This window comes from Urtica dioica, chromosome 4, assembly GCF_054948205.1.
Source record: "Urtica dioica subsp. dioica isolate 48M chromosome 4, U.dioica_male_clone48M_v1_H2, whole genome shotgun sequence".
Lineage (NCBI taxonomy): Eukaryota > Viridiplantae > Streptophyta > Magnoliopsida > Rosales > Urticaceae > Urtica > Urtica dioica.
The window spans coordinates 3,884,404-3,908,672 of NC_142759.1; the positions used below are offsets into that span (position 1 = coordinate 3,884,404).

The following is a 24,269-nucleotide window of genomic DNA, read 5'->3' on the forward strand; positions in this document are numbered from 1 at the left end:
TTTCCACATTAAAACACATACTATCAACTGCTGTTTTCTAAATTTCCATTGATAGTATTTTTTATCAACTATTTATAGAAATAGCGTATCAAAAATATTTATCATAAAAATAACATTATTTTAATTATACTATTTCAGCCTATTTTTTTTACCATTTACAATCTCATTAAATAATTGTTTATAATTTTAAAAAACACGATTTTCGAAAGGATTTAAAATACCCAATATTATAAAAAATAAAAATAAAAAAAGTTACACTTTATAAACACTATTCTTATAATTTTCGATTGCCTTATTTTTTTTCTTGATATATGCGTTATTATACTGATTCTAGTTTTATTAAAATAAAAAGTGTACAGAATTTGAATTTAAAATATCTATATTTAAGTAAAAATTAATAGAAAGTATCTAAATTTTTTTCAATAAAATTTTATTATGCCTTGCAAACCCCGATTTCCAAACTTTTAAGGGATCTGGGATTTTTGTGAAATCTCTTATGGGTTTTTTCTTTTGATAAATATTTAACCTGGATTTCGAGTTTTTTCAACTGATTTAAGAAATCCTTTAATTTTTATGCTTATTTTGTCAATTTATTTTTAGATCTAAATTTAGTAGAATTTTATTTTATTTCTATTGATGATTTTTTATTCTAGTTTTGATTTGGTGTTTTTGTACTTGGTTGTGAGTTGAATTTTATCTTAATCATCAAAGATCATTAAGAAGAAGAACCTGATGCCACAACACCAAATGGGAGTGGCTATAGAAGCACATAAGATGCCAGATGGTTCCAATATCTATGAAAACAGAGTATAATATTCATGTCACTTAATTATGTCATACAATTGTAATTTTCATATCAATGAAAGAAGAAAATAAGAAAGTAAAATACCATTATTACTTGAAGATCATAGAAGACCTAATTATAATGTTCTACTAAAACACACTGAAAATTTATAATATTTTCCCTAGTTCTATCAATTAGTTTGGTAATGGTATAAATAATCCTTGTTAAACAAGTTTTTCAAGACATTAAAAATACAGATATATCTCCACGACGACGAACGAAACGCCCTCGGTTTATAAAGAAAACAATCGAAATGGCCTGTTGTTTTACATGCCTTATTGAGTGGGGACTTGTCTCGAGAGTCTAGTCACATCTCTTGGAGTCTTGGACTCTAAACCGAAACTTAATTTTATTTATTTTTTCAATTGAATAAAGCCTCCTGTCAACCTCAAGTAACTCTAAATATATAATCTAAAAACTGGCACGTGCTTATTTGTAAACGTTGAATGAAAGTGTACCATAATAGTGAATGAAAACGACATCGAATAAAGATATGATCAGCAATACTCGTTCGGCTAAAACCACTGTTTTACGAACAAACCAAACTTATTTTTTTATTTTTGTTTTTTGTTTTGGTAAAAGCCTAGTCTTGTTTTGGTCCATGATCATTTGATCTGAATTAAGTAGGTTACAATTTATCTTATTTCTTAAGGTGAATTTATTTAACAAAGCGAATGCAATAAGCTGTCTAAAAAGAGGAGTTGATTGATACCCAAAAAAATACTTCAAGAAAAAAAAATTAACAAAAATGCCACAATCATAAAAATTCAAACAGTATGCGCACAAGCCTAAGATATAATATTTCTCAAAGTCAGAAGAAAAGTAGCCACTATTTTATATTTTCTTTTAAACTAAATAAACACAACATATTTAAAAATTAAAAGTAGACACAATTAATGGAAGGGAAAAAAGAAGCCCCACCCAGTGACGGATCCAGATAAGAAACTCAGAGGGGGCATAATTATAATTAAATATCATGTTCTGTATATATTTTAATTTTTCAAATTTATCAATAAAAATGACGGTTAACGTTATCTGTGTGGTTTATTTTAAAAAGAGAAAAATAACATTATCATTCAACTTCAAATGCGTTTATAATTTTATTAAATCTTATATGAAATAAAGATACATAAGTGAAATGTAAAATAGGCATGGCAGAAATTTAAAAATATAAACTATGTAAATATCTTTCACACACACATATATCTATATATTAATAATAATAATAATAATAATAATAATAATAATAATAATAATAATAATAATAATAATAATAATAATAATAATAATAAGATCATAAAAGTTTAAAAATGCTCAAATTGAGCATTGAATTTGAGATCCGAGAGATATCAACTAACCACCGGTCTTCTATTTTTTATTTACTTATCAAGCTCTACTTCAACTTGAGGCATAAACATATAAAATAATCTACTGTTGTTTTTTTAAGCTAAATTTTGAAAACTATTATGAGTAATAAAGTATACTAATATTTAAATTCATTTACACATCATTCCATTTCTGTACATATAATACTATAACCCAAAAACTACAAGATTGAGTTTCGAACCCTGGATGTAGACATAGTTGTTCTTTAGCAAAACACACTTATCATTAGGCCAGAGGTTGTTTCAAGATCTTTTGGGTAAAATGTATTATTTAGTATAATAAAAGCGTAAATATATACAAAAAAATTATATTTATAAATTTTTTTCCCGACGATCCGAGTGGGGGCACGAGCCCCCGCTGGCCTCCACCTAGATCCTAGCCTACCCACAGCAAATATTCAAGGGGATACTGAGAGAATTAGGTTTGATTTTGTTGCGTGTGCTATCTGAAACCACAATTTGACGTGAACTAATATAGTATTCGCTCTAGTGCTCAACTGTTAAGTAAATAAATAGTAATAAAGGATCTTATTGCTACTGCATTATTGCTCTTTTCTTATAGGACAATAATACATACATAACCAATTAGTATATCCCAATGCAAAACTAAGCTGCTTCGTGTCACGCTCAAAATAAAAGCTCAGAAACCCACACGTCAGAACCACACAGCACCTAAAAATAAAACCATTGGCTATAGCCTATGATAACCCAAAAACCACTCACAAATAAGTGATTGAAGAAACCCAAAAAACCAATGGCAAACCGCCAATTCTCTCTTTTATATTTTTTTTCCCTATAAGTAAGAGTGATATTTTCATTTTGTAACATTCTCAAGTCAGTACACCTTGTTTTTTCTTGACACTCTCTTAAGATCCAGAGAATCCCATGGATGCACAAAAGAGGGCTCAAATGGTGAGTGACTCAAAAGATGACAGAGATCTTGTCGAAGTAGCGATGGTCACAAGGCAGCTTTATTTGAAATCCTCGAAAGCTCTCACCAAAGAAGAAGTCCTCGAACGCATTCGTCAACACAAGAGCTTATTGAGCAAAGCCAGAAGTGCTTTTCGCAGTGACTCGGTTCTTCATGATCACACGTGGCTCGACCAGAACGACGCTTTTTCCTTTCCTTAATTACCTCTCATTCTCTCTGTTTTCCTTGGAGAGTCAAGTTCTTCTATATTGAGAAGACAAGTCAATGGGTGTAATCTTAATTAGTGTATTGAAAGTTGAAACTAGCTAGATGGCTTATTTCCTTTCTTGTTTCGAGTGTACTTTTTTTTTTCCAGAAGATTTTAATTACATAAATGAAACAAGAAGAGACATGTTACTATTGACGCCAAGGAGGCCCTGAAATGACTTATAAACTTAAAACACAGCATCTAGAGATTTAATTTTCCACTAATGAACGAAATGTCTTCTTTATTCCGAGTCTTTGTAATAATTTTACTTTTCTATTCTCCTCGAATAAACACTCCAACAGCACTATATTTGATGTATTATCTTTGATCCTATTACACATTTCAACACCAAAGGAATATATTAAAAATATAAACAATATAATTCATCATGCTAAATTCTGAAAGGTTTTTTTTTTTTTTTTTTATAAGAAGTGACCATGTTAACCAAGATTATATGATATATTAGCAGTGCAAAGCGCATATGGCACTATTGTTCAGTATTACATAATTTTAGTATAAGTGCATTAATATGAAAAAAGATAAATCTTTCACTTGTAAATGGACATACATTTATGCAGCCCATGAAACTCGAACCCAAGACCTCTCAACCGAGTTATATGTGGGATTATCACTAGACCAAACTAGCTACCACATAAATTATAAAACTTATTTTCAATTTCAAATATAAAATAATTATTTTTATGTTCTAATTCGTAAAATAACTATATTACACATTTTTTTTATTAATGTCGGAGAGATGACTTAATTTATTATGTTATTGAAGTGCTAAAAGGATCTAATTAAATAAAAACCGAGTATTTTTTACCGTAGGCGTTGGAGATTACACATGTGGGATTTTTTTCCATTTGGTTTTCTCTCATTGCTATTCTTTTTCTTTTCTTTTTACGAGACTACACAATATTTTTTTTATGTACGCTGCTTTTTTTAACATATTCTTAAAAACATATATATATATATATATATATATATATATATATATATATATATATAATACACGAGTTTGTTCTTCACATGAATTATAAATGAAGTTCTGAGAAACATTAATTATAAATAAAAGGTGAATAATACATTAATTATTTGGCAAAATCTCAAACACTGGAATGAGCTAGCTACATTACATCGCAAAAGTCGAGAAACGGAACATAAGAGAAATTCACAAAACCAGTAAACAAAACACACATTAAAGGAGATGATCAAGTAGTTCTTAAAAGCTGATCTTAATATATGGATGTCTTTCCCAAGTCTGTGTCAACAACCAGCAAAAGAGTTTTAAACATATAATTTGATTCGATAACCGAAAGCTCATGGTTCCAGAAACAGAAAACACAGACCGGACTTCAATTTTATCCTAGTCAGACCAATATCTGTCCCTACAACCCCACATATGTCAAGAAAATGAGGCTATGAAAAGTTCAGCAATCCAGCCACTCATCTACCATGATCCCTCGGCACCCGCAGTTGGGTTGTTGAAGGCTGAGAATCCCCAGAATGTCTTCAACGAGTAAGGCTGTGAGATTGTCACACCTTCCTCGGTGATTTTGGAGATCTACAGTTTGCAAAATTTAAAACATAAGTTTTGATCCCCTGAAAGAGGAGTATTAACGAGCATCGCTACTACAAATTGATTGTCGTTGTTCGAGTAGGAAAAAAGGGCAACGACGCAATTGTAGACAGTGAAACCGAAGAGTTGTACTACAAACTGATTTGACCATGTGTTTTTTCAGGTTTGGAAATAGAAGGGACAATGCACCTTAGTGAATCCCACCCGATCCTAGAGTCAAGCTAGGGTGAAATAATTAATACAGTCCATCTGAGATCATAATGGAGGACATGAACAAGAAGCCAAACCTGAAGTTTGTTGACAGCAGACCGATCGCGGTAAAGGATAACGCGCATGCATTTCTCCAATAGTGTCACACCTTCTTCAAAACTCAAATCCTCACGCCACTCGTCACGAAGAATAGGCCTTGCAAGATGGTTTCCGAATCCGGTTGCAACATGGTTGTCCTCAAAGTGCACACCAATCATGGATACCTAGTTAAAAACATTTCAAAAACAGATAATTAATACGTAACAAAATGGGTATGGTTGTCGAAACAAAAAAAAAATGGTCAATATCGAGGCTCACTGTCCCAAGGTACTTCTGTCCCTTCTTAACTCCGCCGAGGACGAGGGTGTTCCAAAGAGGATTGAACTTATTACGACGGTTGTACATCACTCTGGTCAGATAATTGTGAACCTCCTTCGGGCCCAATGAATTTCCGTCATCCCACATGTTATCGTATAGGCTAAAATCATTACAGCCGAGTCAAAGAAGCTAAGGATCAGCAATCCAAAAGGAGATATGCAAGCCATAAAAGCTTGTAGATGGTTTTAACATAACACAGTAAAGTCTAAATTACGAATGCTTAGCTTACATGAGCTCGTCGAGCTTACGCATCAGCTCCTGAAAGTCGCTTAGCTCTCCACTTGCACCGATAATGGAGTGCTTTCCAACAGCCTTGACTCTCTCAATACTCTTATACCGAAGAGTCGATCCATACGACCCTGTTTTCATCATCAATGACATGAACATGAATGAAAAAAGAAATTATATCGTTGCGTCAATGCCAAGAAAAAATATGAAGCCATTAAATTCCAACGAATGATAAAATGATACATTTACTGAAATGAAAGATGCTAAGCACACATAATCAGATGGAGATGAAAAAAAACCAAAGTATATATCACATAAGCTCTTGTTACAGATTGAGGAAAATCCCCCAACATATCCACTCTCGAGAACACAGAAGCTCCATGGGAAATGAAAAGGAAGTCTCAATCTTGATACACAAAAACATTATTTCGCATCGTATTGCAATTGCAGAGGTAACTTTATATTTTACTCTAATTTATTGATTGATACCGGAACAGCATGACAATATAGCTGACCTCCCATATCAGCGGCCATTAAAATCCCATCTTTGAACTTGAGCGCGACTACAGACGCCCCGGTAACATATGGAGACCTAAGATAAAACAATAATCATGAAATCGAATGCAATTGGAAACGTACTCACAAACATTCATGTATTCTAATTTGAATGAGCAACAGAAATAACAAGAAGTATTACAGAGTTCTTTGTGAATCGGAGCTCTCACTTCCGTGCTTAGAGAACGACATCAATAAGGTTAAAAAACAAGTCTGTACCGAAACAGGGAATTTCGGAGAGAGAGAGAGAGAGGGACGAAAAGAACAAGGCAATTGGGGTTGGAAAGTGAAGAGAAATGGCTTTAGCTCTGGGCCTAGTGTTGAAAAGCCCATTTCCGCTGATTTATATAAACCCAACAGACTTCTTTCTGCTGAGCTGTCAAGTTTCACTGATGGGAAAGAAGCGGAAGAATTCCACGTTTAATGAATAATTTGATTTCGCTCCCCTTAATTAAGTTATTTTGTAACTTTTAAATTCCGTCCAATAAAAGATCAATGTATTCTTCAGCTCTTCTTCCTTTAGCTTTATTCAAAATAGTTTTTTTTTATGAATTCTAGATAAAATATCTCTGTTTTATTCATCTGATTATTCTCAACTTGTAAGAAGTTTACTATAGTTTAGAAGAAAAAAAAATTAAATCAAAACGGTTCTAACATATCTCATGAAAATTTGCATTCAAGACCTTTAACTTACAAATCATCAAATTAAAACCTTTGATGACCACTACAAATCAATTTTAATTTTTTTTAAAAAAAAGATCACATCAATACGGGTACGGTGATACCAAAATCCGTCCGGCGACATTATGTTCCAATTTGACCAGATTTAAAATTTTCCAGAACAAAATTCCGATTCTGTCTGGAAGCCTATGATCAGCCCTAATTTCTATATTTCCCCAGAACAGTCCTTCAGTTTGGCTTCAAGCGCATCCAAAGAACCATCCACTTGTTCGAACGGAGAACTGGTCAACTAATGAGAACTACCATCATCCCCCAATTCCATTCACCACTTGCAAAAAAATGTTGCTCTATGGAGCAAAGAGCTATATTTAGTAAAGCAAATTATCAGGGAAAAACTTGGCAAAAAGGTTACATGGTTGAGTATTTAAGCTTTTCCTGTCATTAATTTAACAAGCTAGAAGAAGAGAGAAGTCGCAGAGCTTGATTGGAGTTCTTCAGCACCGCATCTGATCTCGGCACTTGCATTTTCCTCTTCTTCAAGAAATCCATAGAATTCACCGCGCATTCAGGCATTGATATCTCGTTTAGGACCAAGACCCTGAAAAGCATCTCAAATCAAAAGCTATAATTTCAATTTAAACTCAAAGTTTCAAGCTTGATTCTCAGATTCTCACCCTGAGCTTTTGGGTTTTCTCTTCTTTCTGGAAGTGTTCTTAGCTTCAGACTTCTCATCATCCTCAGAGTCTGACAAGAACACTTTCCTGGTAAAAACAAGCACAGCCCACAGTCAGTCTCAAGACATCCTATAACTACACAGAGTTATACACAAGACTTAGACTTACTTCTCATTGTCAGTGATGAACTGGACAATTTCATCTGGAAGCTTTCCTGCTTTACCACTGGATTTTTCTTTCGCGGTTTTAACCTCGGTGACATCTTTAACGCTTTCATCCTTTTTGGCTGGTTTCGGTGTTCTCTTTAGAGCCCATTGTCTGCGTCGCTCTTTGCTCTCGTGAAGAACTCTACACAATTTGATACACGAATTCTATCAAAATCGAATCCCCTAAGCTGAAAACTATAACAAAGCTACGCATTATTGTGCTGATGAGGGTTTCCAATTTTATCCCTAACTCGTTCATTACAAATTTCACACTTCCCAAGAGTAATGCATTCAACAATATTAAATTAAAAAAATTGTTTGTGCCATAACCTATCTTGTTTGTTCGAAAGAGTTCATTTTGTAACCAAAAAATTGAAAAGATAAATCTAAGCATGCATGACCTAACTCTTAAACTCCATACAATCGACTCTCAATAATTTCATAAGTTCGCCCCAAAAAACTAATAAATAAATAAAAAAAAAAACAATTTCTATTATGAAACAAAACGAAGCTCGTTATAGGAAAACATACCTAGCCTTTGAGGCCTCCTGAACTTTGGTAATCTCTTTATTTTCCTGAAATCCCTGCAGACCGAAAGAAACAACACGAATGAAATCTTTGTATAATTTTATCTACATATAAATAAATAAAAACTTATTTAAACGCGAAGAAACCTGGTCGGCAGTGAATTCCTCGGGAGCGTCAGAATCATAATCTTTGTTGTCCGACATTTGCGAGCTGTATTCTGTGCCGTCTTCCTTAACTTTATTTTTTCAATTCGATTTAGGGTTTTAAGATGTAAAGAAAGCCAGGCATGGGTTTAGCGTTGGTTCGAATAGGAGAAGATGATAGATGACGAGGGATCAAAGTGAAAGTGTACCGATGTTTTTTCTGGGGCTTCTAATGGGCCTTTTTCTGGGCTTCCCTTACACGGAATAACCAAAATCAAAAGAGATATTCCGCATATATCGATTTTTCGCGCTGGTCATTCGAAAACTTTCACAAATAACAGATTTTGAAATTGAAATGATAAACTAACCACTCTTCGTAAACAGTTAAAAAAAATTAAATGATATTATAAACACTAAAAAGAATGAAAAAAATGGAAAATATCAAGAGTATTACCTCGTGTTTAATTGAAAGGCGAGATTTATACATTCGATTTCTAAAAATCAGACATATCCCTTCAGTTTAATTTAAATAACATATACCTTACCTAAAAAAATGTTATATTACAAATATCACCATTTTCGTTTATTTTAAAAAAAAAAAAAAAATTTGAACTCCCCAAAATACCATTAATGAAATAATTCATTTTCTATTCTATATACAAAAAAATTAAATTGAAAAATTTTCTTTATAAAAAGTTAAGTATTTTTTTATAAAGAGAGATTTTGATTTTTTTAATAAAATATTAAATAAATATTTATTCTATTAAGGGTATTTTGGGTAGTTCAAATTATTTTTTTGTAAAAAATGAACGAAAATGATGATATTTGTAATATAACATTTTTTAGGGGAGTTATATATCATTTATATTAAATTGAATGTATATGTCTGACATTTTTAGAAATCGAAAAGATAAATCTCGTATTCCGATTAAACACAAAGGATACTCTTAATATTTTCCAAAAAAAAAAAAAAAAAAAAAACATCGACGAAAATAACTATCTATGTAGCTTGAATAGCGGTAGACAAGTCGATAATTTATGAGTTCAAGTTTCTTGTTTCCATTTAACATAAAATAAATTGGTCTAATGTTATCCTTAAATTAATCTTAAACCCATGTGGAGCTTAGTGAGTTTTCTGTCATTGACATTTTGATAATCAACATGAAATTGGTTAATTACCCACTAAAGTCTTCAGACAAATCAACAATAACAACTACCTAAAATAAAATCAAAGCCATCATGATGAATTAGAGAAAGATAATTGCGAGGGTCAACAAATCCTCAAGGTGTTGACCCCACAAGTCCACTATTTCGGCTATACGGCAATACAAGTGTTTTCGTCTCATTGGCCCATTGTATTTATATCTATATCAACAAAAGTCAAAGCATTAAAGTATCTTCAAATAAATAAAAAATAAAATAAAAAAGAAGTAAGTATCTAATAAATTCTTCATCCATTATATTGCCCAAAACCGTCGTTGAAATACTGGTAGCCAAATATAAATCTTAAGACGAGATGATCTTTGAACCTAAAATGGCGACTTGCTATGTAGATTTTTTTTTTTTTTTTTTGCGCTTTTAATGCATATCTACTTTGTTTTTGGTCAACATTTTTATTTGATTATGTATATTATAAACATTAGTGCAAGCGGGTTATGGTTATTTTTTCTTCTTCTTATCCCTCTTAATTATGTTTTATGTGTTGGAAATTATCATTATCCAAAAGGGTTGTACACTAGAAGGGATATATGTCACAGTCTGGCTTGGTTGGTGATTTTCACGTGTTTGATCTTATGATCAAGAAATAAAAATTTAAAATACCTAAATTAAGATATAATAGCCATGATTTTCAAAATAAAAATTAATTATCTGTCTTTTAGCTAAGTGCGCCAATTATCTGCCTTGATTTAAAACTTGCAACACTTGCAAGTACTGGTCAACATATAGTTTTAAACGAGACATGAACATCTTTGAACAAAAATTTGAAAAGCTAAAACAGATTTCAAAGTTTGCATTTGACGTACTCCACAATTTAATTTTATTAAGTACATATATGAAGTAATCTAATATATTGTTGTTTTCTTTATAACATTTGATACAAAAGGAAAAATTCATTGAACTAGACCCCATTCATAGTTTCCCTTTTTGAAATGTTTAACACGGTTCTTCATGGCGAAGAAATTTCTAGTCCTATTGCTTAAAAAATATTATTTTTCTCTCATATAGTTGTAGACGTGAGACGATTCGCAAGATTAGTATTTTTAAGAAATTAGTAACAAATGACAACTTAGAAAGAAAAAAAAAAGTCTAGAACAACTAGCTATCTCTTAATACTAAATAGTAATTTAAAAAGTTATCCAGTAATGATCATCTTAAACAATTCTTTTTAGCAAATCTTTTTTTTCCCTAAAAGTTTATCAACAAGCTAGGTTTAGCATCACGTCAATTTTAAGGGTTTTGGCCTCGGTGATTTTATTTTCTGAAAAGAAATTTCATTTTTTAAATCTTAAAATTAATAAAATATTATGATTGGGCTTCCTATTAAAAATATCTAAAATTTAAGACTATTTTCTCTCATTTCTCTCTCTCTCTCGGCCAACCGATCACGAGGGTTTGGGACGCCCTACGACAGTCTGCAACAACTTGCGACGGATCAGTTTGCAATGCACAACTAATCTCTGGCACCCTGAAACATCAACATGGCAAAAAGGTAAGAATTGATATAGTTGAAGTTTATTTTGTATAAATTGTTTAGATTAGGTAGGTTAGTACGAGATTATAATTTTTTTAGGTGTAATTGGTATTTTGGTGGACATTTGATGATTTCATATTTTTTTGGGATTTTAGCGATGGTCAAAGACTAATAAATATAGTTTGCGATGAGGTTAATAACGAGACTCGTATAATTTTGCGAAGATATTTAAACATTATTAGCGATGGTATGCGACGGTCAGACTCAGCGATGGTTTGCGATAGGTTTAGGAATAAGATTTTATTAGTGATGGTAAACGAAAGTTTGCGATGAAAAAAATGATTAGCGATTACGTGTGATGTTATTTCATCAACAAACCCTTTTCACGATTTTAATGGGAGGTTTCTCTGTAAACACACTTGATTTATTGACCGGAACGGTAACAGATCACTATGCACGCCAATTTTATTTGCGCTCCACGACAAGCGACTCGTCCGCACTTGTGCGCTTCAAAGACCGCAATTTATTTTATATTTTCAAAATGAATTAAACAGGAATAAGGGGCATACAAATCTTTGTATGAGTGCATTATTGATAGATGTGTCAAATTTTAGTTTTAGGTTGATTTTGGTAAATGACCATGAGATTATTACTATTGGTGTCAATTAAAAATAAAATGAAAGCAATTCCCATTCCGAACATTCAAACACAACGAAAAAGGGAGAAATAGAGAATAAGAGTCACAAAAACGAAACGAAGGAATTTGACGGATCATATTTAAAAACCAAAAATATTTTGATCGCATAGTCATTCAAACAATTTGAATCAAATTCAAATGTGTTCATTCACTCAACTCCATTAACGACGTCACGTCGTGAAAGTCATCGGCTTCGCTCTTGATGTTGAACCATTTCTTCGGCCACATTGCAAAAACTAAAACAAGAAAGGGAAAAAACAAAAGAAAGATAAATAAGCTTTAATACTGATTTTGGAGGCGGAAGATTAATTAAGAATGTTGGAAATAAAAGAAATATAAAGTAAACTATAAAGTCGAAAAATCAGTTGCTCTTTTTTACTTTAATAGTCAAATAAAACATTTTTTTTATCAAAAACCAAATCGTTATTATTGAACTACCTTTTTTTTTCCTTGAATAAATTGAACTACCTTCTTATGTGGGTCTCTATTTAGGTCCTAATTTCTATATGCCGTACGGCATTGTTGAATTCATGATCTCTTAATCATGTATACATACACAAAGAGACAAGTATCAAATGGACAACAACCACTTGATCTTTCTTTCTGGAATCCTAAAAAGAAAGAATAAATACAAATTGCAAAGTGAAAATAATAAAGATCCAATAAATATATAGTCATATTCACGTATATGATTTGTTATTTATTCAATTTTAGTAAATATTTGGTAAATAATCACAAGACAATAGTTATTAATGGAAGATGGTTTTTCATCCACGTAATCATTAGATATTTATCAATTATTTAATAAAGGTTGGTTATATAGCAATTTAATTTAAAAGTATAAATATTATCAATTTGTTAATTATTTGAAGTAATTTAATTTTTTTTTAATCTGAGTCAAAATAAATTATTTAAGCAGGCTCGTTCGTTCATACGTGTAACGTGCCCAACATTCATTTGGCATTACAGAAAGGAAAAATAAGTGGGACCCAGAAGCTTGGTCATACGGTAGAGTTGGACCCATCTTATTACTCCCACTATTTTAAAAAAGGAAAAGAAAAGTATTTTTTCTATGTTTCTCAATATCAATATCAAACTACACATTACAAATGAAATAAATTAAAACAAATCGAATTTGAATCCTATGTTGTAAATTTATAATAATAACCGACATGTATATGTTTTGTTTCTTTCTAATTCTGTATCATCCAAAGAAAAATATAATTATAAATAAATGGAGTTCATTCATATCTTTGCCAGAAGGCCCAGAACGCAGACAACCCTTTGCGCTGGTCAAACAAATTATTTAATTACTTGCTGACTTGGAATTAGGAAAAAAAAACCTGTCTTGAATGCAATTTCATGCCATCTACAAGGGTCTTTCTGTCAGATAATTTCCTTGTAATTAACTGGGAGAAAAAAAAAATCCGCTTTCTTTTCCAGTGGCATTTATTTAGTCTTCTCTCTCTAGAATCACAGCACGGCTTTACCTTTATCTCTTTATTATTCAGTATTTAAAGTTTTTGTTGACGAACGTCATGAAGTTTTAGAACAATGGAATTTTGCGCTCGAATATAAAGCAGAGAATAGATATTTACTTTTCTTCAGAGGCTTCTATGTTTTCCTCTTCCGTTATCTTCACGTATTTCAGATGTTGAATGAAGTAGCAGATAAATCTTACAATTTTGCAAAAGCTTTCGAGGTAAATAATTTAGATAGTAAGAATAAAGCTCGAGAAATAAATACCATTTCATTTAATTCATAGAAATTATATTTATGGATTCATTTACCTCACCTCACGAAACAGAAAGACACAGGTGATGGTGCAGTTATTGCTTTAGATGGCTTCCCAACGGCATTCTCGAATTCAATTCTTGGATTGCAATTAGTGCATCGATACTCAAATTTTCAAAACCCTACTGACAAGGCTTCATGTCTATTATTAATTTTTTTTTTTTTTATTTGTTGCAGAAGCGAGGTATTTCTGAAATAGAATGATATCGCGTTATACGAATTTGTTTTTCACTCTCGCAATCTCGATTTCCATAGCCATTTCTTCGACGAGTGCTCGGAATCAGACCTGCAATAGGTCTTGCAAACATGGCGGCTCAACGAATGTGGTGCCTTTCCCGTTCGGATTCTCCGACGACTGCGAAATCCGGCTGAACTGTACGAGCTCCGGCGGAATCCGAATCGGCGAGTTCGAGATCAACATTACGGCTCACAGCGCCTCCGTCAATATCGCTGCCGAGTGCAATCGCCCGATCGCGTCGATTGCGCCTCTGTTTGGGAAACACCATGGATTGAGCTCCGAGAACAGTCTTCTTCTCCGGAACTGTAGTAACAGGATTTCCAACAATAGCTGTGCTTTACCGATGAGCTTGTTTGAGACTAGGCTAAATCTGAGTTTCAATTGCGGAGGCTCGGGGAATCAGAGCTCCGACGAGTCGCTGAGATGCTTCTCACAGGAGAAAAACTCGGCTATGGTTCTGGATGTGCTTGATTTCGCGGAGGTGAAAAAAGCTCCGTGCAAGTATTTGTTCGCATCGATCGCCGCCGACTCGGTCGACTCGCCGAACTCGCTCGAGTTTCAGAGGCTCGAGCTTAAATGGTGGATGAACGGTCCGTGTAACAATCAGAGCTGTCACAAAAACGCTTCGTGTCGGAACGTGACTCTCCCCGGAGGAAAATTAGGGCATCGGTGTCAGTGTCTCAAAGGCTTTCACGGCGATGGGTTCGGTGCCGGAATCGGAGGCTCTGGTTGTCAAGGAGGTGAGTCAACTCGCTATTTCACTGTTTCGTTCTAAATTTATAATTTGTTTATATACCCTTGTACTTTGTTAGGATACAATAACACGCCCCTAAACAAAAGATAATTGAAGATTTGGAGTGCTTTTAAACTTTTCATTGATCAAAGATACAGGATTAGATTAGAAACAATAACATACTTTCAATTTCAGTTGAATTTCTAAGTTGAGTATAGGGGTGGATTGATTTAGAATTTTTTAGAAATTGCACGAGCAATAGTGAAAATTTTCTATCGAGATGCGGTATGTTTTTTATATTATTTTTTTTATATATTTTTTTATTTAATTAAATTTTAGTATTTTTTATTATTATATATTTTCGGTGGATGGCCTAATTTCCCTTTGTCGATGGGAATTATAATTTGAAAAGGTACACGGTTTGTGGGGCTCTTGTTTGGAAAATTGAACACATCGCATAATTTTTTTGAATTTTCTTTTTCTCCATCAATTTTCATTTGAACGACTCTTTTGACTAAGATTTCCTCTTGGAACGGGAAACTTTTATTTATTTTTAGAATATGGTCTAAAAATCTAAATAACTTGTTTTTGGAGTACAAGACAATTTTTGTTACGCCTGTGTCATGTTAGAAATTAGAAACGTGGCATAAATAAAGTTCACGTTATTTTCAAAACTAATTATTGTGAAATTTTTAAACTACGTGATAAAATTTAGTACCCTAGAAAAAAGGTAATAGAGATTAGTTAAAATTTCAACCGGTGAAAATCGATCAAAAGGTAGGAATTCACAGGGACTGTTTTGTAAAGAAAATTTGCAGAGTTGTGGTATTAGGGGATGCGTGATATTAAATAACTACTTTAAACGGGAATTAAGACGTGTTAACCTCTTATGGCCTCTGTGGGACTTGAAGTGGTCGTGACTCTAATAATGCCAAGTTGAGATTATTTAACTTATGAAGAGCTTGATAGCCGAGAGAATAAATGTAGCTACTAAGAAAGAGATCGTTGGACTTTTATGAGCAATTTATTTATCGATTTACACAATGATAAGTGGTTGAACTTGTTTAATTAATACTTCCAAAGTCAACTGTAAAACTTTGAAGCCTGAGAACCTCTGTCCTATTTATTATAACACAGACGTTAAGTTTTTGCACATGGGTAAGTAGCCTAGTCTGAATTGAATTAGTTTTTTCTTCTGAAAAGTCAATAGAAACAGAGGTTTCTTTAAGAGGAATATAATTCCGCCGATTATTGACCATTTTCTTGTAGATTATACGACAATGTGTGACCCAAGAACATCCATTTTCACATTCTACTTAGCTTAAGCAACCTGATTTCTATTTGTAGACGTTAATTTGGTTACTATTGTTAATTAATATATTACTTCTTTGGGATCCCACAGTGAAAGAATGCAATCCAAAAAAATACTTGTTTGGTCAATGCGGGGAAGCGAACAAAACTGGTGTCCTTATTGCAGGTAATAATAAATATATTTTGATGCTTACTTATGTTGCGTTAGCAATGAATACATTGAACAATATATAGCCTCATTTTTTTGAAGATTTTTATTTTGGAAACCCTTTGTTTGCTTAGACTATCTTCAGTGGAGAAATCTAGAACTTCATGAATAAAGTTGAGGTGCTCTTATAGTAATGCCAACATTTTATATTTAGTGTAATTTTTACACTAAATAAATAGTGTTTCGCTAAATTTGGTTCAACACTATTCATTTAGTGTGACAATTACACCAAATGTTTAAACATTATTATAATCTAATTAATTCATATTAAATAGTTAAAATATATGTATTAGATTAGTTATAGATTTAGAAGATAATTAAATAAAATCAATTAAACTAAAAGCATATTTTTGAAATATTATCTTTTGTGTAAAATCAAAAGAAAATATTTGATGTAAAAATTACAACAAAATTAAAATTTGGTATAAAAATTGCACCATCCTCTTAGCTTTTAAGTTGGAACATACGTAATAGTAATCCTTTGTTCAATTGGCTTTTCCACCAATCAAACTGATATGATCTGAATACCTGCGTTGCGCTTCTCGATTATTAGAGCTAATAGTTTAGTGAATCCATAATATGATGCTATATGTTGGTTAAGCTTTTGGAATATTTTTTTTGAGACCTTGGTTATATGAGAAATGTAATAATGAGTAGATGTAATAAGGGGTTAATATAGAATACATTAGTAACAAGAGGGATTAGTAAAGGAGAGGATGATGAAAATGGTATGAATCATAAGTGGGATGAAGAGATACCCATCACTGTAATTTTTTACTTTAATATTTCTATTTTCACATAAATATATTAGTCCGCGTATAATTTTGTCTACATAAATTTGAAAGTAACACATGCCACATCGGCTTCATTATCAGGGATCATATGCGGAGCTATTTTGATGGCATTTATAACTTTCTTATGGCAAGTTGTCCGACGCCGATCCGCTTGTTTGAAAAGCCGGATGAGCGCAAGGCGCCTTCTGAGCGAAGCCACTGGCAATTGCAGCGTTGCTCTGTACACTTACAAAGACATCGAAAAAGCCACAAATTGCTTCTCTGAGAGCCAGAGGCTCGGGACCGGGGCTTTTGGCATGGTCTACTCAGGGAAACTCCACAGCGGCGACTTGGTTGCCATAAAGAAAATCAAGTACAGAGACCACAACAGCATCGACCAAGTGATGAACGAGATCAAGCTTCTCTCCTCTGTGAGCCACCCGAATCTGGTCCGTCTCTTGGGCTGTTGCATCGACCAAGGCGAGCAAATCCTCGTGTACGAGTACATGGCGAACGGGACTTTATCCGAGCATCTCCAGAGAGAGAGGGGCAAAGGACTTCCTTGGACCACAAGGCTCGCCATCGCCTCCGAAACCGCCAACGCCATAGCCTATCTCCACACAGCCATAAACCCGCCCATCTACCACAGAGACATCAAATCCAGCAATATTCTTTTGGATTTCAGCTTCAAGTCAAAAGTCGCCGATTTCGGGCTCTCCCGTCTCGGAATCATGGAAATATCACACATCTCCACGGCCCCGCAAGGGACTCCCGGCTATGTCGACCCTCAGTACCACCAGAACTTCCACCTCTCGGACAAGAGCGATGTGTACAGCTTCGGAGTTGTTCTTCTCGAGATAATAACGGCGCTAAAAGTGGTGGACTTCACTCGGCCACAGAGCGAGATCAACTTGGCCGCGCTCGCCGTGGATCGGATCGGGAAAGGCTGCGTGGACGAGATCGTGGACCCGATCCTCGAGCCGAACAGGGACGCTTGGACTCTCTACTCAATCAACAAGGTCGCGGAGCTCGCTTTCAGGTGCCTTGCTTTTCACTCCGACACGAGACCCTCCATGGTCGAGGCCGCGGAGGAGCTCGAGCAGATCAGGAGGAGTGGGTGGGCCACAATGGAGGATAATGTATTCCCGTCCTCGATCGTGTCCTCTTGCTCTTCCCCGTACAATGGCAGCGAGTCTATGGGAAGCAACAAGATCAACGGGGCCGGGAGTCAGAGGCTTCTCGTCCCGCAAAAGAACAACGACGGCCTTGTTCCCACGGTAGAGAAAGAGAGAGAAAGCTCTCCGGTCTCCATAGAGGACCCGTGGTTCGGCGAACAGAGCTCGCCATCTGCGGACAGCTTGCTCGGTAATGTAGTTCGATGACAATATGCTTATTTATACCTGTATCTTATCTGTTTTTGTATGCTCGATCACAAATATGTTTACCCGTTTCGCTTTATGAATTCAAATGATGCGATATCGTGGGAAAGCTACTTGTATTCACCAAATATTTACTTGTACACGAAGAGAATGAGATATTGGTACACGAAAGTTAGACTCATTTTTATCATCCTACGATGAGTTAAGTTTGTGGTCGAAACAAAAACCATGTTACGTCGATTTTCTCAACATGTAGTTACATAACCAAAGTAACCATTCTAGAACTGTTATATCTTCTGCAATGAAACAGAATAACCATATCAATAAGTTAAAGAAACAAACACCTCCTTTGCTCCTTTCTTAATTCTTTGATCTTAACATGACAACATACAATTGTCAACAGTAAAAGAAAAAGGTTTAGGTCAGTTAGGAATTTAACCCTTGGGCACCAACGAAACATGGGTTCCTCATTTGAAATTCAAGTATATTCAGCATATGATACAGCTCTGCTTTGCGTGGATCATGATAGTTATGATGATTGCCTGCAACAAAAGTCGTAACCGTATTTCTCACCTCAATCCAGCTACAACCCGGCGTTTTCTTGACCCCTTCATCGGCCATCGCTCTCCTCACCATTTCCGCGTCTTTCCACTGCCCGCTCGCACAGTACAGATTCGACAGCACAACATAACTCATCTCTTTACTCGGCTCCAAAACCCTCAAAGCCTCTCCGAAACTCGTCCCAGATCGTATCTCTCGGTGCTCGAAACATTGTCCGAGCAAAGCTTCGTGAGAATTCCTTCCCAAACACTTATGGGCGAGCTCTTTCGCCTCGGCTAAGAAACCTCCACGGCTGAGCATGTCAACGATACAAGCAACATGGTCGGTCTCAAGGGAAAGCCCGTGATCCGATCCCATGCTCTCTTGGATCTCGTGGCCTAATTCCACCAGGCCCGAGTGGCTGCAAGTCATGAAAAGCCCGACGAACGTCACTTTGTCGGGCTTCATCCCCGACGATACCATCTCATTGTAAAATCTCATAACCTCGGTCGGTTTCCCGTGGAGACCGAACGCAAACAACGCGGCGTTCCATGAGATTATGTCTTTACAAGGAATCTGTCGGAAAGCTCGGGTCGATCCTTTCAAATCCCCGCATTTCGCGTACATGTTCACTAACCCATTTCCGACGTATAGATATGCTTCAAATCCGTGCCGTACTAAACTTCCGTGGACCATCGTTCCGATCCCAAGAACCGCCAAGCTCGAACACGCGTGAAGTACGGCTCCGAACGAGAAATCGTCCGGTTCGATCCCGCTCCTCACCATGGTTACGAAGAAGCTTAAGGCTCGTTCGGCGAGCCCGTTTCTTGCATATCCAGATATCATAGAGGTCCATGAAACGACGCTCTTCTCGGGGGATCGTCTAAATGCCAGCAGCGCTTCTTCGGTGTCTCCAAGCTTCATATTTGCGTCGATCATAGCGCCCCATGATGGACCAGTAATAACCTTTTTGACTTCGTCGCGATGACCCGTTTCGGCATAGAAATTGATAATCGAGTTTGTCGCCTCGGTGGCAGAGATCCAACCGCTCTTTGCGATGAAGCAATGTATCATAATTCCGTATAGAAATTCCAATTTTTCGGAACAAACTGTCATCAGAGAGCTGAAAGTCCACTGATCGGGGACGAAAGAGTTCTTCAACATCTCTTTGAACACGGATAAACAAGTCTCCATATCTCCGTGCCTTGCATGGCCGGAGATCATGATATTCCAAGATATCTCGACCCTTTTTGGCATTTCCGAGAAAACTCGACTAGCAGATTCAAACTGACCAGAATTGGTGTAAGCATACAAGAGAGAACACCATGTCACTTCATTCCTGAGACTAGTCTCTTCAAAGACTCTTCTCGCGCTCGAAGGACTCGAACACTTTCCGTACATGTCAATCAGCGCGTTATCAATCGGCGTTATTGATCGGTACCCAAAAAGCACAGTCAAAGCGTGGACTTTGGTTCCGAGCCGAAGATTAGAAGAACCGGCCGAGACGCTCAATACTGCAGTTAGAGAGAAGTGGTCGGGCCTGGTTTCGGAGCTTCTCAGGCAGTGGAAAATGGCTACGGCTTCTTGGTAAAGGCCAGCTCGGGAATAGCTGGTGAGCATTGCGTTCCAAGCAACCGAGTCTCTTTGGGACATTTCGTCGAACAGCTTGCGAGCGCAACCGATTTGACCCGACTTTGCTAGTGTAACGATCTTAGACGTAGTATTACGTATTAATTTTGAACAGAACTTCATTCTATAACCATCAGACGAAATTCCATGTCTGACGATGGAATAAAAGGAATATAGCTACGGTTTGGTTTTGGTAGTAAATGATTATGGGTACTGCAAGTGGCTGATTACTCTCTCTGAGTCGAGTGAAAAATGGTGAATAACCTACGGCAAAATGTTTAATTTACTATGTGAAGATAATTAAGAATAAATATTATATGTTATATCATATTGGTGATTTTGTCACGATAAATTGACGATTAATTAGGTATCACAGAATCAAAAGTCGAAAGTAAAGATATTATATCAACTTATGATATATAGTCTCGTACTCTCGTGTTAAAATTCAAATTATAAAAATATTAAGAAAATAATTCAACTTGTGCCTATGACTCGCATACGCCTTATTACAAAATTGTCTCTAGAGATAGAGGCGGTGTTTAAAGCAAAATGAGTCAAGGGCTTGGAAGAGAGAAAAAGAGAGGGAAACGAGAATTCTTTTTGTATTTATTTGTCAATAATTCATTTATTCTTTTCCCCAAAACAAAATTAAACCGTTTCCACATCTAGAGGAGAAAAAAAACACTAACCATAATTAAATGTTCATATCGCTTGATATTTTGCTGAGTCTCGGAGATGCATATGTGAAAGATCCGAAACAAATGGTGTAGTCTACTAGGTTAAATGCGTAATCCCTCATTTTCTACGGTAAACCAATAAGAAAAACAACAACTCAGAATCAAGAAAGCAATCCCTCGTTTTTAAGCATACGTGATGATTAACCCTTTCGAGATCTCTCATAATGTTTTGCTTGACCGGTTTACTCTTCAATTGTAGAGATGTAATTGTGAAAGAACCCAAACAAAGTCTAGTATATTTATAGTCTTCCTTTTCTGTGGATAAGCAATTACAAATAATAATAAAAACAAAAAGCTCAGAATCAAGAAACTATTTCTTGAATCGTAATATAACCATGACATAGAAAGGAAAAAAAAATAACATTCTCAGCAGGTACATAAAAAGAATAGGATCGCAACAGCCGCTTGTTAAACTCTACGTCGTTGATACACAATAATTTTCAGTCAAATATTCTCTCCCCAGTTGAGAAAATCAAAAACACAACAGAGCTAAAAATGCAGAGCAAGCCCGGCACAAGGAACACCACTCTCCAAGTCTCTGGGCTCGAAAGATCTGAATCCGAAGCTTTTGCCGCCTCCAACAATTTCCCGCTCAAATCGACCCCGATAATCCCGGCCAGAGTCCCGGCCGTGTTCGAAACCCCCATCACAATCCCCGCATATCTCGGAGCAATATCCATGTGATTCACCGCGAACCCGGCTCGCCCGAGAGCCAAGAACCCCAGCGCCACCGAAGAACACATCACCGCCCCGTTCGAGGTCCTGAACTCGGGCATCGCCATGAGAGCCAGCGAGGCCACGAGGAACCCGACGGTGTTGAGAAACTTCCGGGTTTTGGTCACCGACATGATTCTCTTGGCCACGAAGTGGTCCGCGGCCATGCCTCCGATGTTGGAGAAGACGAACATGTTGAGGTACGGCATCATCTTCGACGAGCCCATCTCTCTGAGGCTGAGCTTGAGCCCGAGCTCGAAGTAGGTCGGGAGCCAGTTCATGAGCACGTAGAGCGCGTAATGGAACGTGAAATTGTTCACCACGATTGCCCAGACCGGCAAGCTCGTCAAGATCTTCTTCCACGGGATCTTCGACCCGCTCTCGGCTCTGTGATGAGTCTTGCTGTGCCCGCCGCCTTTGATGGGTAACAGCATAGCCTCGCCGAAACCCGAGGCCGTGGCTTTCGGGTGCTCGGACCGCGGCGGATCCGTGGCGTAGACGAACCAGAGAATTGACCAAATCGCCCCTAACCCGGCCTCAGCTAGGAAAACCGACTGTGGGCCCTTGAACTTGACAAGACTCGGGAGTAAGAGCATACCCATGGCGGCCCCGAGGTACATTCCGGAGGTGGTGAGCGAGACCGATCTGGACCGCTCGTGCGGCGGGACCCACTGGGCGAGGACGGTGTGGATGGATGGGAAAATGAAGCCCTGGGCTACCCCGACGAGGAGGCGAGCGAGGACTAGGATTAGGACTCGTTCGGGGTCAAGGGGGACTAGGGCTGACGTGGCGGACCAGAGGACGAAGGAGAGGAGGAGAACTTTCCGGCCGCCGATCTTCTGCGCCGCCCAGCCGCCGGGGACCTGAGAGCAGGCGTAGCCGTAGTAGAAAGCGGAGAGCATTTTCCCTTTGCTCGACTGGCTCACGCCGGACTCTGTGGCGGCGATTGTGTAGGCGATCGAGAATCCGACTCGCTCGACGTAGCAGACGAGAGTGCAGAAGAATGTCAGAATCACGATCAGGTACCGCTTTGGGAAGCTCGTCGTCCTCATAGTTATACCAAACTCGGACGAGCATTTACTACCGATTTCTGGTTTCTTATCGGCGATCGAATTTTTACGGTGGTGCTGATGGTTAAGTCTCGGTTTCGTTTCGTCTTACACAGATTTTTCCCCAAATGAAACCCTAGCGAATTCAATTCAACGGACAGAGATGATGCAACAGGCAAATTAGTCTTGAAATCGCTAGAGAGAGAGAGGTGTGAAATCAGGATTACGGAGGTTTTGATAGGAGACTAACCGAGAACTTGAGCTTGACGGAGAATGAGGTCGGAATTAATGGCTTCTCTCGCCCGATGATGATCTCGAAGAGGATAGGTGAACCGAGCGCTCGAAGGTCAACGAGCGGGTAAAGAGGCGCGCAATCGAGACGGCATTGACGGCGTTTTGGTTGTGGAGGTCTTCGTTCTCAGCTATGGAGCCATGGATGATAAATGTGGAGTGAGAGAGAGATTTTTCAGAGCCGGGCAGCTATGAAAGCCTCAATGGGGATCGTGAAGAAGTGGAAGGAGGTTTTGAGATTTAGGAGTCCATTGAAAGGTTGACCTTTCAACTAAATTGATAATAAGACAATGTGCCCCAGGAATTCAATTATTTTACTTAATCAAGATGAGATGAGACAGAGAGAAAAAATAAGTATAGTCTATATTATGACGTGAAGCCTTTTTCTTTTTTTTTTATTAATAATGACGTGCCATATTTCACGGTGAAGCCATATTAAAAGAGAGCAATTGGAATGTAGTTGAGATAGTAAATTTAGATCAGACCTGGTCGATTATAAACGACGCGGTCTTCCACGAATATAAGGAAAACAAGTAAACAATGTCATATTAACCATTTTCTTAGATTACTATACACTAACTTAATTTTTTTACCGTGATAGGTTTTCTTTTTTTTACCCAAAATAAAATCCATAATTTAGTTGTTCATTCTCTCGTCCTCGCCTACATTAATTGCTCGATTTTCACTTCCCTGCTAATCAGGGCCGGCCCATATGATAAGTCAAGTAAGCCTAGGTTTAAGGCCCAAAAAAATTAAGAAAAAATAAGGCCCACGTATTTTGTATTTAATAAGGGGAAATTTGCGTCAATGTCACAAATTCGTTGGGTTTTTGCATTTGTGTCACAAAATTGTC

At 36.5% G+C, this 24,269-nt stretch overlaps 5 protein-coding genes across 7 annotated transcripts; 1 reads left to right on the forward strand and 4 right to left on the reverse strand.

The window, feature by feature from the left end:
- Positions 1-4,472: 4,472 nt before the first annotated feature.
- LOC149399432 (proteasome subunit beta type-4-like) lies at positions 4,473-6,683 on the reverse strand. Its single transcript, XM_089613711.1, has 6 exons — positions 6,542-6,683; positions 6,360-6,436; positions 5,846-5,975; positions 5,557-5,716; positions 5,277-5,462; positions 4,473-4,974 (listed from the first exon to the last, which is right to left on the reverse strand). The coding sequence occupies exons 1-6, from the start codon at positions 6,589-6,591 to the stop codon at positions 4,861-4,863; spliced, it is 717 nt and encodes a 238-aa protein (XP_089469837.1). The 5' UTR covers positions 6,592-6,683; the 3' UTR covers positions 4,473-4,860.
- A 516-nt stretch (positions 6,684-7,199) lies between these two features.
- Positions 7,200-8,819, reverse strand: LOC149399433 (UDP-N-acetylmuramoyl-L-alanyl-D-glutamate-2, 6-diaminopimelate ligase). The gene is made up of 5 exons (XM_089612925.1): positions 8,635-8,819; positions 8,492-8,544; positions 7,923-8,102; positions 7,755-7,841; positions 7,200-7,678 (listed from the first exon to the last, which is right to left on the reverse strand). The coding sequence occupies exons 1-5, from the start codon at positions 8,689-8,691 to the stop codon at positions 7,522-7,524; spliced, it is 534 nt and encodes a 177-aa protein (XP_089469051.1). The 5' UTR covers positions 8,692-8,819; the 3' UTR covers positions 7,200-7,521.
- Positions 8,820-13,416: 4,597 nt separating this feature from the next.
- On the forward strand, positions 13,417-18,539 carry LOC149399434 (Protein kinase superfamily protein). 3 transcript variants are annotated; one of them, XM_089611573.1, is made up of 4 exons: positions 13,417-13,722; positions 13,992-14,792; positions 16,188-16,262; positions 17,180-18,539. In XM_089611573.1, exons 2-4 carry the CDS (start codon positions 14,015-14,017, stop codon positions 18,457-18,459), a joined length of 2,133 nt encoding a protein of 710 aa, XP_089467699.1. In that variant the 5' UTR covers positions 13,417-13,722; positions 13,992-14,014; the 3' UTR covers positions 18,460-18,539. The 3 variants fall into 3 exon arrangements, with proteins under 3 accessions (XP_089467699.1, XP_089467701.1, XP_089467700.1); XM_089611575.1 differs by lacking the exon at positions 13,417-13,722 and adding an exon at positions 13,731-13,837; XM_089611574.1 differs by lacking the exon at positions 13,417-13,722 and having other exon boundaries at positions 13,856-14,792.
- An 83-nt stretch (positions 18,540-18,622) lies between these two features.
- On the reverse strand, positions 18,623-20,904 carry LOC149399435 (Tetratricopeptide repeat (TPR)-like superfamily protein). The gene has a single exon (XM_089611576.1). The coding sequence runs from the start codon at positions 20,746-20,748 to the stop codon at positions 18,883-18,885; it is 1,866 nt and encodes a 621-aa protein (XP_089467702.1). The 5' UTR covers positions 20,749-20,904; the 3' UTR covers positions 18,623-18,882.
- A 692-nt stretch (positions 20,905-21,596) lies between these two features.
- Positions 21,597-23,797, reverse strand: PHT4;6 (phosphate transporter 4;6). The gene is made up of 2 exons (XM_089613799.1): positions 23,376-23,797; positions 21,597-23,261 (listed from the first exon to the last, which is right to left on the reverse strand). Exon 2 carries the CDS (start codon positions 23,126-23,128, stop codon positions 21,803-21,805), a length of 1,326 nt encoding a protein of 441 aa, XP_089469925.1. The 5' UTR covers positions 23,129-23,261; positions 23,376-23,797; the 3' UTR covers positions 21,597-21,802.
- Between the last annotated feature and the right edge of the window lie 472 nt (positions 23,798-24,269).